Source organism: Hesperophylax consimilis, chromosome 17, assembly GCF_061612785.1.
Source record: "Hesperophylax consimilis isolate HC1 chromosome 17, BYU_Hcon_1.0, whole genome shotgun sequence".
NCBI lineage: Eukaryota > Metazoa > Arthropoda > Insecta > Trichoptera > Limnephilidae > Hesperophylax > Hesperophylax consimilis.
Window position 1 is genome coordinate 14,222,684 of NC_142852.1, and position 15,764 is coordinate 14,238,447.

Sequence of the window (15,764 nt, forward strand, 5' to 3'; positions counted from 1 at the left end):
TTTTTCTGGAAACAATGAATATGTGCAGTACTTACGTGCGTTGATAGGTTTTTTTCAAATAGTTCGAATCATTTATTTGTATCATTACAATTGAAGATGTCGTGCCATTTCTCTTTATCTAGATTATGTACTAGGGCATTTATGTTGAGCGTTTTGCATCGGCCGTTGTCATTCTCCGGAGTTAGGGTTGGTATTGGTTAGCATTTTTGTTTGTAATTGTACGTAAAAATGCACCCGAAATGATCTGATGATTGTCGTTTGTATGACTGCAGATACTATATTTTTTAAATCTTGAATATTTGTAAGCACATGATCTATGCATGAAGGTCGTCGACCTGGGATAATTCTCGTAAATGAATTAATACACGATATATTATTAAATTCTCTATTTCAATAATTATCTTTGTCATAGGATGAGTAATCATTTGCGATATTGAGGTGAATATCTCCGACAATGATGGTTTTATTATTTCTGTTCGCAGGAAGAATGTGTTTTAGTTTATCCACTTTGGTTGGTAATATTGAGGCATTGGTTCTATATATAGCGAATATGCTAAAGGTGTACTTTTGGAAACTGATTTCCATATTTAAAATGTTTACATTGTGCAATGTGCATGTGGATTTCTCTGTCAAAAGTCACAACATATTTATTTTAAATAAATATTGCGATTCCGCTGTTTTTATTGATTTGGGTATTTGTTGCATAGTATGTGAAACCCGAAATATTATAAATTATAATAATAATAAAAAAAAATATTCCAGGATGTGGGGAGGTTAGTTTAATCCCACACTTTCCATATATATATGTAAATATTTTTTGTACAGTAGGTATGTGAAATTGAAGAAATATATGACGAAGAATAAATTAACAACAAAGTAATTAACAACTATGCAGGGCGTGGTCTTGAGTGAGCTTGAGCCCAGCGCTCATTCAATAGTGGCGTTTGGTGCTGGTAGGCTGCAGTCACCAACGTGTTGGCGGAGGCCACTAGCCGCATCCTGGCTCCAGTTACCCGGTGTCTCATCAGGACGGCAAATCTATTAAGTAATAATTTTGTGAACATTGTCGATGCGCTGCTGTATCTTCGGTATCCAAATATGATGTTACAGGCGTCATTATATTGAATTCGGAGTCGTTTGTTCAAGCAAATTCGGTAGTGACATGTCTCACACGTATACAGGCCAGTACAGAATGCGTTGAACAGTATTTTTAACGGTATTGCTGCATTTGCAGAATCTGCAGGCAATCATATTAGACAGTATGCTTAGGCTTCTCCTTTGTCTTCTTCGATATCGCCATCGTCCGATAGGTCTTGATTAATAATGTGCTCTAAGTATTTCACGTTTGAACATGTATATATTATTGCCTCGTTTAGGTATACGGGGAGCATCTTACGTGTATCTGGATTTTTTCCTCGGTTATATCGCTCGATGAATGCGTGTCTGTTAATATTATGCAGTCTGTTACATATATCTAGTCTGTTAAGTGATTTTATTGTTACCAGGAGTTCGTATAAATGCCGTTCGATGCTCCTTACATTCATATAAAATATGGTTAGGCTAACTTCGGAATTTATCGCTAAAATGTTGTTTGTTTCGTTCACCGATGTATATATTCTTTTGTCCATTGATATGGTTATATCTATAGTATTTACCACAAAGTTATCCATATCGAAGAAATAATTATATTGAAATTCATAAGTAGCCGTGAATCATCTTTGTTTGTTTCACTGTTGGAAAACGGTCTTGTTGAGAGCCTTTGTGTTTTTTTATCGCTAATAAGTAGGTGTGCAATTTTATTCCTATTCTTTTTTTCTGTTAGGCGATTTAAACCATTTTTTGTATCTATGTGCAGTTGATGCTATCAGCACGGTGGTCGTCCGATATATATGCTTTGAATTTTCTATTATTCCTGAAACAGTTGTAACAGATTGGTATATTGTTTATTTCTGTGCATTTTGCTAGGATGTGGTCTTTTGCACAATGGGGGCAGGTATGAGGTTGCGTTCTGTTCAGGCATCAATGCTGTGTTTCCATACTTCAGGCAATGATAACACTGCGAAAGGGGGTGAAGATCTTCAATCGGGACTCTTTGGTATTTTATGTTGATTTTTCCAATGTTAACAAGTATTTTTCTGATGGTTCCTGACGTTTGTAGTAAGTAGTTTGACATGTCTTGTTAGGACGTCTTTTGTTGGTCGAATTTTTTGAGTTTTAGAGATTTCTTTTATGAGTTTGAAATCGTCTTTTTGGATATTTCGTAGCCCCTCATTTTGCTGAGTTATGTCTAAGACAATTTTATCTTCTGACAAATTCGATTTTAATCTTTTTACGATCATTATTGATTTTCTCTTCTTTGTTTCTTCAGCGTTTATGTTTTCGCCGAATGTTTCATTTATTTTTGTGGCCAACTTTTATACGTCTTCCTTTTTTGCACATTAGATTATGATTTTTTGATAAGAATTTTTTTTAAATTCAGGTACACTAACTTTCATTTTGGTTACATCTATGTTTTTTCGATTCTTTTTCTCATTTCTTCAGCCTTGAAGTTTTTAGTCGTTGATATTATGATAGCGTGCTTTTGTGGAATTTGTTTCTCGATTTTGTTAATTGTTGTTGTGGCTTGCGCATATGTTTTTATATTTTTTACCATGAAACTCTCTAATTTCTCATTAAAGTGTTCATTGTTTGTTATAATTTACTCTTGTAGACTAATAATTTTTTTTGTAGGATACAATTTTTTTTATAATTTGTTCTTCTAGTTTCTTTAGGTTGTTTTCCAAAATCAGTTTCATTTTTTAATCTTTAACAGAGGTGATCTTTGCGATACCGCTCTTAATATCTTCAAGAATGTCATCCGTGTTCTTTCTCAGACACTCGCCCGTCCGGGCGAGGTACTTTGCGAGGTAGTAAATGTAGAACAATACTCAATACTCGCGGCAGTTCACGCTACGAAAACTGTGTACGACCACACTGTTGTAGCACTGAAATGCAACTCCATATAGTTTTAAATACTATATTTAAAACCAGACGTCATAGTTTTATCCGAAGCACCGAGTCACCCTCTATTTACTTACCAGATACCAATTATATTTCAACCAAAATACACATCAATAAAAACACTGGACTCGTAATATTCTTACCCAATTTTGTAAACTAAATAACTAAACATCCTTTACATTTAGTAAACTGTATCGAAATACAATTCAAACTCAACAAAGCAAAGTCCCATTTGATTGTTGTTTACAGAAAGCCATTATTTCGTTCATTAATGATTTCAAACACATACTGTTAAAATTTAAAAAAATAAGCTATGCTTTATTCTAAGAGATTTTAATCTTAATATTAATGAAAACGTCATAAATAGTAACAAGAATGCATACATACATTTTTAAGACTGAACATAACTTCATATCATGCATAAACAAAAATACAAGAGAAATGAAAGGTCACATTGCTTAGACCATATTTGGACTAATATAAATAGCAAAGATCTGCACAAAGTGAAGTCAATTATTTGGAAAACCGATATAACTGAACACCATTATTTTTTATGGTAACAGAACTAAACAAAAAACATAACCCAATAACCAAAAAATTCACCGTAAATATGACTATTTTAGCCTAAAACTAAAAAGTGGAACAGTGTGTTAGATAGTGATGAGACCGAAACCTGTTCAAACAACTTTGAAAATATATTATCACAGCACATAAAAAATTCGACCATTGAAACTACAGTTCAAATAAAATCAAAACATAGATGTTTAAAACCTTGGATAACACGACGACTTATAATATCTATCAGAAACAAAGAAAAACTGTATAAAGCAACATTAAAAAATCCCCTAGATGAAAAAGCAAACAATTATTACAAAAAAATTCAAAATAAAATTGCAACCTGTATTAAAAAATTAAAGAGGACTGTTTCAAAAATAAAATACTATCTGCAGACAATATTAATAAACAAATACGGAAAACAGTTAATTTGGCCATGGAAAATACTATAAAAAACCAAAACATAAAGTACATTGAACATGAAAACAAAATCAAAGATGCTAACATTCATCCTAAACAAGGAATTTTTCCAACAAACTACAAGAACACAATAATTTCACCTATTTATAAAGCTGGAGATCCACAGCAAATAACTAATTATCGCCCTATCTGTCTAATCTCAAACAAAGGAAAGATATTTGAAAAAATCGTGAAAAACAGTTGGTCAATTTCCTTGAAAACAATAAAATACACAAAAACCAATTTGGTTTTATAAAATCACTCAGCACACAAAAAGCTATCACTGATGTAACTTAAAACATTTACGAATCATTAGATAAGGGCGAAAAATGTACAGGTATTTTTATTGATCTCAGAAAAGTTTTTGATATCATATCCCACGAAATTCTACTGAGAAAATTGGAAAATATATGTATAAAAGCGATTAAATCAACTATTTAAAAAATCGCCCACAAGTCGTAAAAATTTATCAGGTTAATAGTGATAAAGAAATAACAGACTTTGGAATCCCGCAAGGTACGGTGCTTGGACCAATTATTTTTACCATATACGTTAACGATATTTTCTTCCAACCATTGCATGGACAATTTACTTCATATGCTGACGATACAGTACTAATAATAAAATAAAATACTTGGGTAAAAGTATCGCTAAAAGCCACAGAAGACATAAAAACTATTCTACATTAATTTACTTATCACTAAATAGCGATTTAACATTTTTCATTCCATTTTCAATACATTCAAAAGCTTAAGCCCTGAAAATTTTGACTTTATCATATATGACAATTCCAAAACACACCATAAAAACTATTTTATCACAAACTGCTCAATATGACAAACAACAAACACAATCAAATATCTAGGAATATTTAAAAATAAAAATCTGAAATGGATACACCAAAAATGTCAAGTGGTAAAAAATATTAGAAAACTAATATATGTATTCTTAAACCTAGATTCATAACCATTCGTCCCACAGACCGCGCAAAACGTAAATTTGTTTCAAGTGCCTCGAGTGAAAGAGATAGAATGATGAACTCTCAAATACCTTCCTAGATCGCTTGTTCATTAGCAACACGGGTGCGCTTGCCTCGCAGTGAAGTCTTGTGGACAAGTTTTAGACCTTTGAACGTCTGAGAGACGAATGTTTATGAATAGTGTAACTATTGTCAAGACTGCAAGTTATTTTGAAAACATTGTTTTTGATGATTTCTGGTTATACAGAGTAAAAGTAAGTATATGATGTTATTCTATATGAGTTATTATTTATAGTTACATCTTATTTTATCGTTCAAAATGTATTATTATGTGTATTTTACATCAATACTTTTTATTTTATTTTAGAATGGATGATCGGCAAATTGATGACTATTTGAATCGTTTATCTGATTCTGGTGATGATGATTTTACCAGTCAGCAAAAGGATGTAGAAATCAGTGTTGTCGAAGATCATGTGGAATTAGATGAAATGGTCCCGACAGATTCCGACAGTGATAACGACATGGTTACGTAAAAGACACGAAATGTCAACTTTGAAGAGATGCCTAAAAAGGAAAATCGCCGAAGTTTTACATGAAATGCCTACCATTGCTACACCTTGTCCAAGTGGTACTCAAAAAAGGTTTGTGGTTATTGTGATTATAAAAAACGGCATATGACAAGGTTCCAATGCAAGCAATGCAAAAAGTATATGTGCATGGACCAAAGATTTAAGAAGAACGAGATGTGCTATGCGCAGTTCGTACTGAGTGGAATTGTTTTGCCGAGTGTCGCCGGTTTTGTTCACCAATACTACTGCACACCTTCGCTTACGCTAAGGTATCCGCACTAATACATAGAACAGATTTCTGTGCGTACACGTCCCGATACCGTTCAAAGTACCCTAATTAGGTAGTACTCCGGCTACGGTCCGGCGGCCAACATAGCATATCTCGTTCTTCTAATATCTTTGGCATGGACCATCGCGGCCTCATGTGTGTGGAATGTATCGATGAAATTTAATTTTAACTCGTTTATTATTTTTTTGTTACCTAATTAAACATATTAAAGAGTGCCATACTTAATTTATTAATTTAATTTACAAGTACCCCAAAACTCGTCACTTAAATTTAGTCGTCTGTGAGATGAATGTTTATGAATAATGTTCCTCTTAGATAAGGTTATGAATCTAGGGTTAGGAATTTTTTTTTAGGAATCATTTTCATTTCTTGTGTATAACTATTTTGTATTATATATTGTGTTATTATATACTATCTATTAATATGTGTAAAGAAATGAAAAGAAATAAAGTAAAAAAAAAAAATAAAAAAAATCAGAATTTTTCTGTCGAAAAAAAAAAACAGATTTAATATACTACTAGCTTTTTTCCCGTTGCAGGCAACTAATGGATAAATGTGCTAAGCGATCTGATGTTTGAATGTAGATGAGACGAAAAGTGTATGACTACAAAATTTAAAAAAAAGAAATGAATAATGTGTGACCACAAATGTATTAAAATATATGTTTGTTTAGAAAAAAATAGATATTTTCAAAAAAAATGTGCCAAGGAGCTTACTGATCATTTTTTCACCGAGCCGTTTGGGTTGTGTAGGTTGAGACGCGTAATTTGATACCCATATCGTATGTACGGTTTTTGTCACCAACACTCTTGAAAAGTCCCAGGGAGTTTTATTTTGGAAAAACATTGCTTAATAAACACGCTAAATTTTAAAACTTTTAAATAAATTTATGTTTATATAATGATTATGTGGCAATTAATTTTTTGTAATTAGCTTCACAAATCCTACAACTATAATATCCCGTGATTTAATAAATCGTATTTTCATCTAAGATAAAACATTATATAACAGTGTTATTACCCTTATTAATAATTATTAAAGAATTCTCGACAAATCAGTTCCAATTTTAAAAATTAAAATAATTTTCGGTTCGAAATATTTAATTATAGGACAGGATCGAAGGCAGGAATAGAAATTTGTTCAGAATATCACGAGGTATGGATAAAGACCGCATTGGCCAATGAACTCCCTGCCAATGTGTATTAAGGTGAGTGGTTGGAGGTACCTGGTGGATGAAGATGATATATACCTGACAGAATCCCTGAGTTGTATGAGGGTGATATCGTTGGTTTTCTTGCTGGGATTGTACTTAGGGTGGATGATGAACCTCTCAATGAGGACCTTATCACCATCGTCATCCATTATATTATAGGCACCAACTGTCACATGGTCTGGGCGGCTGTAATACATAACATACATATCTATATAATTCATATATTATAGTTAATAAAAACGGAATTTTACTATTGGATTATGGCGCTGGTTGAATAATTTCCGTTAATTTTGCGGGTGCGGTTAAAACAATAACATTAATAACACAGGATTAAAGGAAGGGGTGGGAAATGCCACAGATTTACTGTGATGGATGCACGAGATGATGGTTTGCGGGTTTTACAAATATGGATAGTTCACTGGCAGTGCGTGAGTGTGATATTCGACTATCTGAGAAGTTTTTGTCAACAGGGACGCCTTTTCGTACACTGAGGTTCGTCTGTGGTTGTTAGAGGTTTCAGTAAATTGAAAGACATCTTTTAGGCAACTCAACTACGTATTAAACAAATTAATACTATGTAAACCGGTGCAACAATTATGTTTATGTTTTTTTGTTAATAAATTTCTTGAAAAAAATTGTTAGTTCAGAGAACTGTAGACCTTGCATCCAAAAAATTAAGCATTAGAAATATATTCTATTAGGCTGCTGATAGAAAATTACGAGTCACTGACCAGCGTTCCTTCGCACGCATAGTCCGCCTTAGCGCCTCAACTCCATCCTAATGCCACCTCAGGAACGTATTAAAACTGCTCACCCTTTTCTCCTGTCTGTTAGGCAATGGGCTGCTGATAGAACGTACGAGTCACTGACCAGTGTTCCTCCGCACGAATAGTCCACTTCATTGCCCGAAGTCCATCCTAGTGCCACCTTAGAAAAATATTTCATTAATTTATAATGAATTATAATTTCAAACAAATCTTAATTTTGAATGAGGAACATCACGTGTCACTGTGTTCGTAATCTCCGAAACCGCCCAAACGATTGCATTGTATATGGTTGGTTTCAGCTTGAAATACAGGATAGTTTTGGACCCGACAAGTGGCGCTATTGTCGAAATCTAAATTTGTTTTAAATTTTTTCTTCTTTTTCTCATCCAAAAATACATACAACCACAAATTTTACCTTCCCTACATAGAAGGTGGTCTGTGGCAGGACAACGTTTGCTTGGGCTCACTAGTACATATATTTGATGCGTATACAATTATGTTGAATATTTGGTCTGTCATTCATTCCAACAGTTTAATCCTAAAAATTTTCGTAGAAGTTTTTAACAATACTACTTATATTTATACCAATATTGTTCGAATACTCACCATGTACGGGAACTCGCCTGGTTTAGCTCCTTTTCCCCCCACTATAAGACTTTCTTGACACGTCTTGGAATGACTTGCGTATTCGTTGCACTCTGAAATTAAAACATGAGTAAGCCTACTCCATACGCAGAGTTTGTTCCGAGAGATGTAAACCAGCTTACTAACTGTAATCACTTATATAGTTACTATAGTTAGTTAGTTAACTTACTTGATTCGCTGATTCGTGATATCTGTTGATTTTTTGGTTGTGGGCAGCAAACGATAGCCGTCCTGTCTAGAAATAAAAATATAAAATATATAGTCATTTGCATCCAGTTTGTATAGACAATAAAATCAACTCTATAGATTTTTTATCGATTATAGATTAATAAAAAAACCACTGTACATTAGTGAGATAATAATTTGAAATAAGTATTTAAGAAAATAATGCATTTTAGTAGCGATTTCATAAAACAAAACGAACAATTTGACATCTTTTCTTCACGCATTGTTTTGACATAATAATTTAACACACGCCCCATTTTGCCTCGAATAAGTATTTGATTCACTAGATCGTGACATGTCTTCCACTAGCGTCCCCGACTCCTTCTATCGTTCACTTCCGCGTCATAATTTCTCCTTGCACCCCTTTATTTGTTCATCACAAACGACTGATCTTACTACAAATAATATTTGTCTTGTGTGTTCCTCGGGAGTCCCTGACTTTTTCTACCATTCACTTCTTGTTGTAGCATAAAGTATTCCACATTGTTACTGTCAAAAAAACTACATTATAATGACTTTAATTTGAGTGTGTATATCATTCCAGTGCCCAGACAATGCGTATTAATGAAACAAAGATACATGTCTTCATTGTTACAAACAAACATCGGCAAATATACCTTTATAAGACATATTTACAAGAATCATAAAACTTACCACTAAATCCACAATTGGTTGGGGCGATTCCATTTTCAATGTTTCGTTGGACCGAGGGACAGTTGTTGATCACTTTGCATGTTCCGGACACTCTCCCACGTTTTATGGTGCAATTATCACCCACTGAAATATTAATAAAATATACATTAAGTCATTGCCCTTTTCCTATTCGGGTTGGGGGATCTATCGCCTTGATAAGGCGCCTCCAGGCATCCCTTACCTTTTCTCGCACAGCCTCTGGAGTTATTTATTTAACTTTTTTAATTATATTTTTATGTGATTACCGCACAAGAGTCTCAACTGCTCCCAACCGTCTGGAGCCAAGTCTATAGGTCCCCTAATTATTAAGATATGTTTTGTGGCTGAATGTAGTGGGGAGGGAAAGGAGATCGAAAGAGGAAGATTGGGAAGCACCTACCTGGCTATTCATATTTGATTATCAAATACGGCTAAAGCCATTTCAATCAAAAGTTTCAATAATTCTGACTGTTGGTCTTTCTCCAGGGTGATACTGATAGTATAGTTCACCGCGACCTCCGTATTCATAGCCAAGGATCGTTACCATTCAACATCAACGTTTAACAGTTTTAATAATGAAAATGGGTGAAACATGTTTTTATTCCAACCGCCTGTTAATAAACATATCAAAGCCCATTGTCAATCTATCACATACAAGTTCAAAGTGTTTGTTGAGCCGGAGTTTTATTTAATAAGAGAAAACCCGGAAATACAGCTAAAATAATGATTTCAAAATATTAAATCACTTTGTTCAGTTATATGTATAGGTCGAATGGTTGCAGTTGCACTCTTACACACTCTTGAGTTAATATTTCCATTGACCTGAAGAAGTTTGAGTGTAACTGAAACCGGTCGACATATATAACTCAAATAAAGTGCTTTAAAACAATGTAAAATTTATATAATGTCAAGCCACAAAGTGTTTGCTTTCTTCGATAAAAATAATAATAATTGACTTACCTCTCGCAGAATGCACCAGCGTCACAACTAATGGCATTAATATCCAAACATATTTCAACCTGCAAAGCTGCATTGCACCTGTTATCGAAATTGTATTGTATTTATATGTTTTACTGCTTTCTTACAGATAATCTCTCTTAAGTTAGAGCAATCCAGTTAATAAAAGTCAATTAATGCACAAATAGGTCCTTACAAAAAATAAAATAACCTTCTCAGTCAAAGGATACACAATACTACAAAATATCCGAAATAATATTATGTTAACCCTTTCAGTCCCAGTGTTAATTCAAATTAACACAAACTTTGTGAATTTTTTTACCGTAACTGTAGCGATCTGTAGTTTTCTTATAGTTTGTAGTCTTTTCTGTGGCGTCTATTTTTTTCGCTCGGTTGAAATCCTTATTTCCGCCACAACAACGATTAATATTTTGACATCTGCTGATTGTGAGTTTCATCGAATTTCTACCGTCATTGATTACTTAATTTAAGGTGAGATATCAATATTTTCTACTCGAATTACAAATATTTTAACGCCTTAAGATGTGTTCTATAATAATAACCAGTTTGATTCACTGTTCACAGTCATTTCCCAGAATATTGTAAATGAATTTCAATGTTCATTCAAATTAACACTGGTAGTGACGGACATGTTTTCGACTATTATGGTGAATTTATTATCTTAGATTATTTCTTTATTTATGAATGAATTTTAGTTAAAATGTTATTTGCTTGTACCTTAGAGATTATCACTACATTGTCAATGTGCATTTTTTACATGAAACAGTTATTTTTATTACTTTTGTGTTATGTATATTTTACGTTACTATTTAAAAAATACCCTCTGACGCCCAGTGTTAATCCAAATCAACATAGAAAAATTAAAAAAAAAAAAATTAAATGCCAAAAATTTTCAAATAATTTTCTGAGGTATTATCAAGCATTACATATTTTATATGTGTGAAAACAATAATGCGGGAGTGAAAGGGTTAAATAACCAGTCTGCTGATGGCTATTCATATGTAAATCTCACCGCTCTTGGCCTTTAGCGATGGTTGTCCAAATGTTATATTATTTTTAATTTCCTCAAAAAGCTCAATTATTAAACCTGTAAATGTGGGATATACGATGAAATATTAATAGATTCATTGGCTTTAAACCACAGTAAGCAATTTATATGTTTCCTTATTTATATTCCGAGTTACGATTATTGGAATGAGCGCTGCGGAATACAAAACCGAAATCTCCATCGCTCAAGGCATTTATTTTGTAAAAACCTTATCGCTAGAGTGGCACAAAGAGAGGCAAGATACACAAGTGATTCACTAGTCTCAAGTGATACAATGGTCTCAAGTGATACACTAGTCTTAAGTGATACACTAGGCTTTTAGATGGTTTAGATTTTGTGTCGGTATTTAGTATTTAGTAATAATAATAATAATATATTTTACATAAAATTATACAATAAACCATGCGGAAACTTTGACTAGCCAACTAGGAATGGATCCTGTTTTAGGCCAGTCAAACTGACAACTTTAGTTCAAATCATAATTTCATATTAAATTGTTTAATTATAAAAAATATTATTTCACAGAAGGAAAAAGTGTTAATACTGAATTCTTGTTAGAAGTGTTAATTAAATATAAAATTTTGTACTTATAAGAATAATCGAAATGAAAAAATAATATCTTAAAATACAAAATGAGTATCGAATGCTTTTGTTTAACAATAGTTGTATGTTTGGTTATTTAAATCGCTTGCGAAAATTGAGAATCAAAACATTCTTCAAGCGTGATAACAAAATATAATAATTAACATGAATGACGTGTCCCCAGCTTTAGGAGCCGGCAAAGAAACTCAAAAAGTTGCGACTCGAGAAGGATGCAGCAAATGATTAAAAACAAAATTGAATATTTATCTTAAGGAAGTGAATAAAAAGCGACATAAGACAATGGTTGATACCCAAATGTATTTTTTCCATTTCTTTGCTTAATTTTTTAATCCTACTAAGATATTTTCCCTTGGAGCACTTTATGTAAAATAAAACCAAATGGAGCACTTTATGTAAAGTAATTAAAAGCCAGATGGTAATAATAAAAAGACAGATCACCGCTGTAGTTGTAAGGTAGAGCAATGGAAAGGGTAGAGTTATAAGTTTATAATCTAGTTGGGTGGTTAGAAAATAATCAAAAGCATAGATTGATAAAAATAAATTAATAAAAATAAATTTCAACATACACAAAATAACACTAACAGACCAGTTAGACAAGCGTACAAAGAAAACATTAAAACTCCAACAGTAAATTCAACCTTTGGACAAAGACACTACCAATACCATGCTATAAAAGCTTTCAACAGTCTAAAAATTGAAATTAAAATTGAGGATAGTAAAAATAAATTCACACACAAAATTACAAAATGGATTAAACAACAAAAAAGACAATATTACCAAAATGTCATAGCATAAAATAAAAATAAAACCTACACGTAACACACAAAACCAACATAAACACACATCACTCACAAACACACAAGATTATTTTCATTGTATTATTTTTTAATTTTAAATGTACTATTCTGTATTTTTATTTTTATTTTTAGTTTTAAATTTATTATTTTCTTTTCAAAATTACTATCTTCTCTTTAAATGTAATATGTAGATTAGATTTTCATATTATAAAATGAAGGCCTCAGCACGGGCAAGCCACCCAGTGAGGCCTACATTACATTACTGGAAGACATAAATTGTAACAAAATAATGTACCAAATAAATAAATAAATAATAAATAAAGAATAGACAATTGTGTTCGTTTTTGTATTGTATGGACTTTAACGAGTTATGTATGAGTGTTTTTGCAATTATGTATATATATTTTTTGTAATGAGATTATCTATTGATCAACATTTCTTCACTTCTGACCCCCCCTAAATCAAGGAGCCAGTCGTTGATCATTTTGCCCAAAACATTTGTACTTTTCGTTTTCCAAGCATTGGGAATAAAATTAAATGATTTTGGTATTAAGTACGAGAATTGCCGTTGCTCAAGGGAAGTCGAGGTTTTTATGGGGACTATTGGATTATTCCTTGAAAGTAGTGTACATATTGATATATCTGCATTAAACTGATTCTGATATAATTGGATTTAAAGTTTTGATTCTGGGAAACAAACCAATGAATGTGTGTCTTCATAATTTGTACTGTTCGTTTAGAGATGTGAATATGTTTAAAATCCCACCGTCTGGAGCCAGTGTGTCTATGACATCCCCTGTTGGAGTATGTTGTTAGGTGAAGATGGCTTTTCAGTTATTGTCACCAACCACGGCTAAAGCCATTTCAATCAACGGTTCAATTCTAAATGGTGTAATTTTTGAGATTACATTTCACCCTGAAACTTGCCGTAAATACACTTCAATGTTATTTTTATAAATTAATTGATTTGAACCAGAAACCTCCGGATTTGTAATCGAGAGATCCTTACCACTATTAAAGTTGGTACTTTAAAAAATGTAAATAATCAAGTAATAAATTATTATTATGGATTAAAAAATCATTTTATTTCCTCAATTATTTTGCGTATATTTTCCTCATTGGAAAGGTTAAATTATTTAAAGGTATGATTTTGTATTTTTTAAACTTATGAATATTTATGAATATTCTCGTGCGTCATTAGAATTGAATTGAAAATTCATTTGCAGAATCATGACAACATAAACGCCCGGTTTTTTATTACGAAACTTTTGTATTGATTATGGACCGGTTTTGTGCAAAATTGTGCTTGAAATTTGCTGAAATATACAGAGAAACTTTAAGATATTTGTTTAGATATTAGTATTTCTTGGAATAACATTATGAATTATTTGGAGGTTATTATACATAGTAATGAGATGATTTTTGGGGAATATTGCTAGATTTTTCGTATATTTTTAAAAATCCCCAAAATGTGTTCATATTAATGTAGCATGGAAAATACCGTAACGAAGATATAAGCTGTCGAAATGTTGATATTTGCAGCCAGCCGAAAACCGTGTGACTTCACTGTACATGACGTACCATGACTGGCGCAGCAGTACTGAAATTCTAATTATGAATTGTGTTTTTAGGTAAAGGTCGCAATCAGGGCTGGCTCTGTGCAGGCGCAATTGGAGCAGTTTGCTCCGGGCGCCGACTTGCCAGGGCGCCAAGGAGCCAAGGCACTGATAACAACTAACACCTTAAACAGCGCCCTTGGAGTTTTTACATGGCTATTATAATATGGTCACCAAACACGGTTAAAGCCATTTCAAGCAACGTTTCATGGCGATACTGAGAGTATCTCCTTCTTCTGATTCGCAAATTTACAATAATATATTAATTATTATTTTTTTGGTAAACTAATGTTTTTAAGACAAGATTTTTATGCATAGCACAAAGGGTAACAATTATTTTACAAGCAATAATTATTCGCCTGAAACACGTGTCCCATCGAAGGGATACGGGTTCGAGTCCCGTTTGCGTCATGTATCTTTTATCAGGAGATTTTTCAATGTGGATGAGTGTTTCAGGCGAATAATTATTGCTTGTAAAATAATAATATATTATTTTAAATTAATAAATTGTAAAATAACACAAATTATCAAATAAAATTTACTTGCGCACGCAGAGATTTTAACTCGCGACCTCCGGATTGTTAGTCGAGAGCCTTACCCCTCGACCAAGGAGGCCGTCAAAATGTAATGATTTATGTACAAAATTAATACACATTTTGTAATATTTACCAAAATGTAGTTGAAACAAGATTGAGGAAAAATTCCACAAACTCCTGACTTGGTCGGCTTATAAACTGTTACTGGATTAAGTCAATACACTGCTATTCTTAAAATATCAGCTCGCTCACAAATATAATATTGTTAACACGGCGTCCAGAAACTCGTATTCCAAGCGGGAATTGGTGGATCTACTGTTGGACTCGATTTGGTGGAAAAACTTTTTTTTATTTGAGGTCAAATTAGAAAACCATCGGTTTGTTAATGTCTTTTATAATACGTCGTAGCTTAGACCCAGCTATTTGGTTTAATTTGGGTACCACCAATAATTTGGGAACCATTTATTGGATAACCAACACCCTGCCAAAGGTAACCCCAAGTGGTTCTGTACATATGAGGGAGATCTTTTGACCTCTCCAGCCGACCAGACTCCAGACTCTCTCTCGACCCATCGAGGGATGGATTCAAATATCCGTCACTCCTGGACAAATTGACCCTCAGATTCCTTCCCACCCACTTATTCCTTTTTCCTTCACAGACCTTCCTCTCCTTCCTTTCTTTAAAAGGGCCCTCCGCGCAGCATCCCAAAAGATGACAGAGGCCCTGTGGGATTTTTTTCTTCAGGGCCTCCTGTGTTTAGCCAACGTAAAAAAATGAGACACTTTTACAAATGTAGCGTCGCTTACGCT

At 33.0% G+C, this 15,764-nt stretch overlaps 1 protein-coding gene across 5 annotated transcripts; it reads right to left on the reverse strand.

The window, feature by feature from the left end:
* Window positions 1-389: 389 nt before the first annotated feature.
* LOC149416053 (serine protease snk-like) lies at window positions 390-15,145 on the reverse strand. Of its 5 annotated transcripts, XM_089641542.1 has the most exons (8): window positions 15,088-15,145; window positions 10,337-10,414; window positions 9,359-9,481; window positions 8,649-8,714; window positions 8,441-8,532; window positions 7,882-7,994; window positions 7,104-7,253; window positions 390-1,038 (listed from the first exon to the last, which is right to left on the reverse strand). In XM_089641542.1, exons 2-8 carry the CDS (start codon window positions 10,407-10,409, stop codon window positions 888-890), a joined length of 768 nt encoding a protein of 255 aa, XP_089497668.1. In that variant the 5' UTR covers window positions 10,410-10,414; window positions 15,088-15,145; the 3' UTR covers window positions 390-887. The 5 variants fall into 5 exon arrangements, with proteins under 5 accessions (XP_089497668.1, XP_089497667.1, XP_089497671.1 ...); XM_089641541.1 differs by lacking the exon at window positions 15,088-15,145 and having other exon boundaries at window positions 10,337-10,561; XM_089641545.1 differs by lacking the exon at window positions 15,088-15,145 and having other exon boundaries at window positions 896-1,912; window positions 10,337-10,561.
* Between the last annotated feature and the right edge of the window lie 619 nt (window positions 15,146-15,764).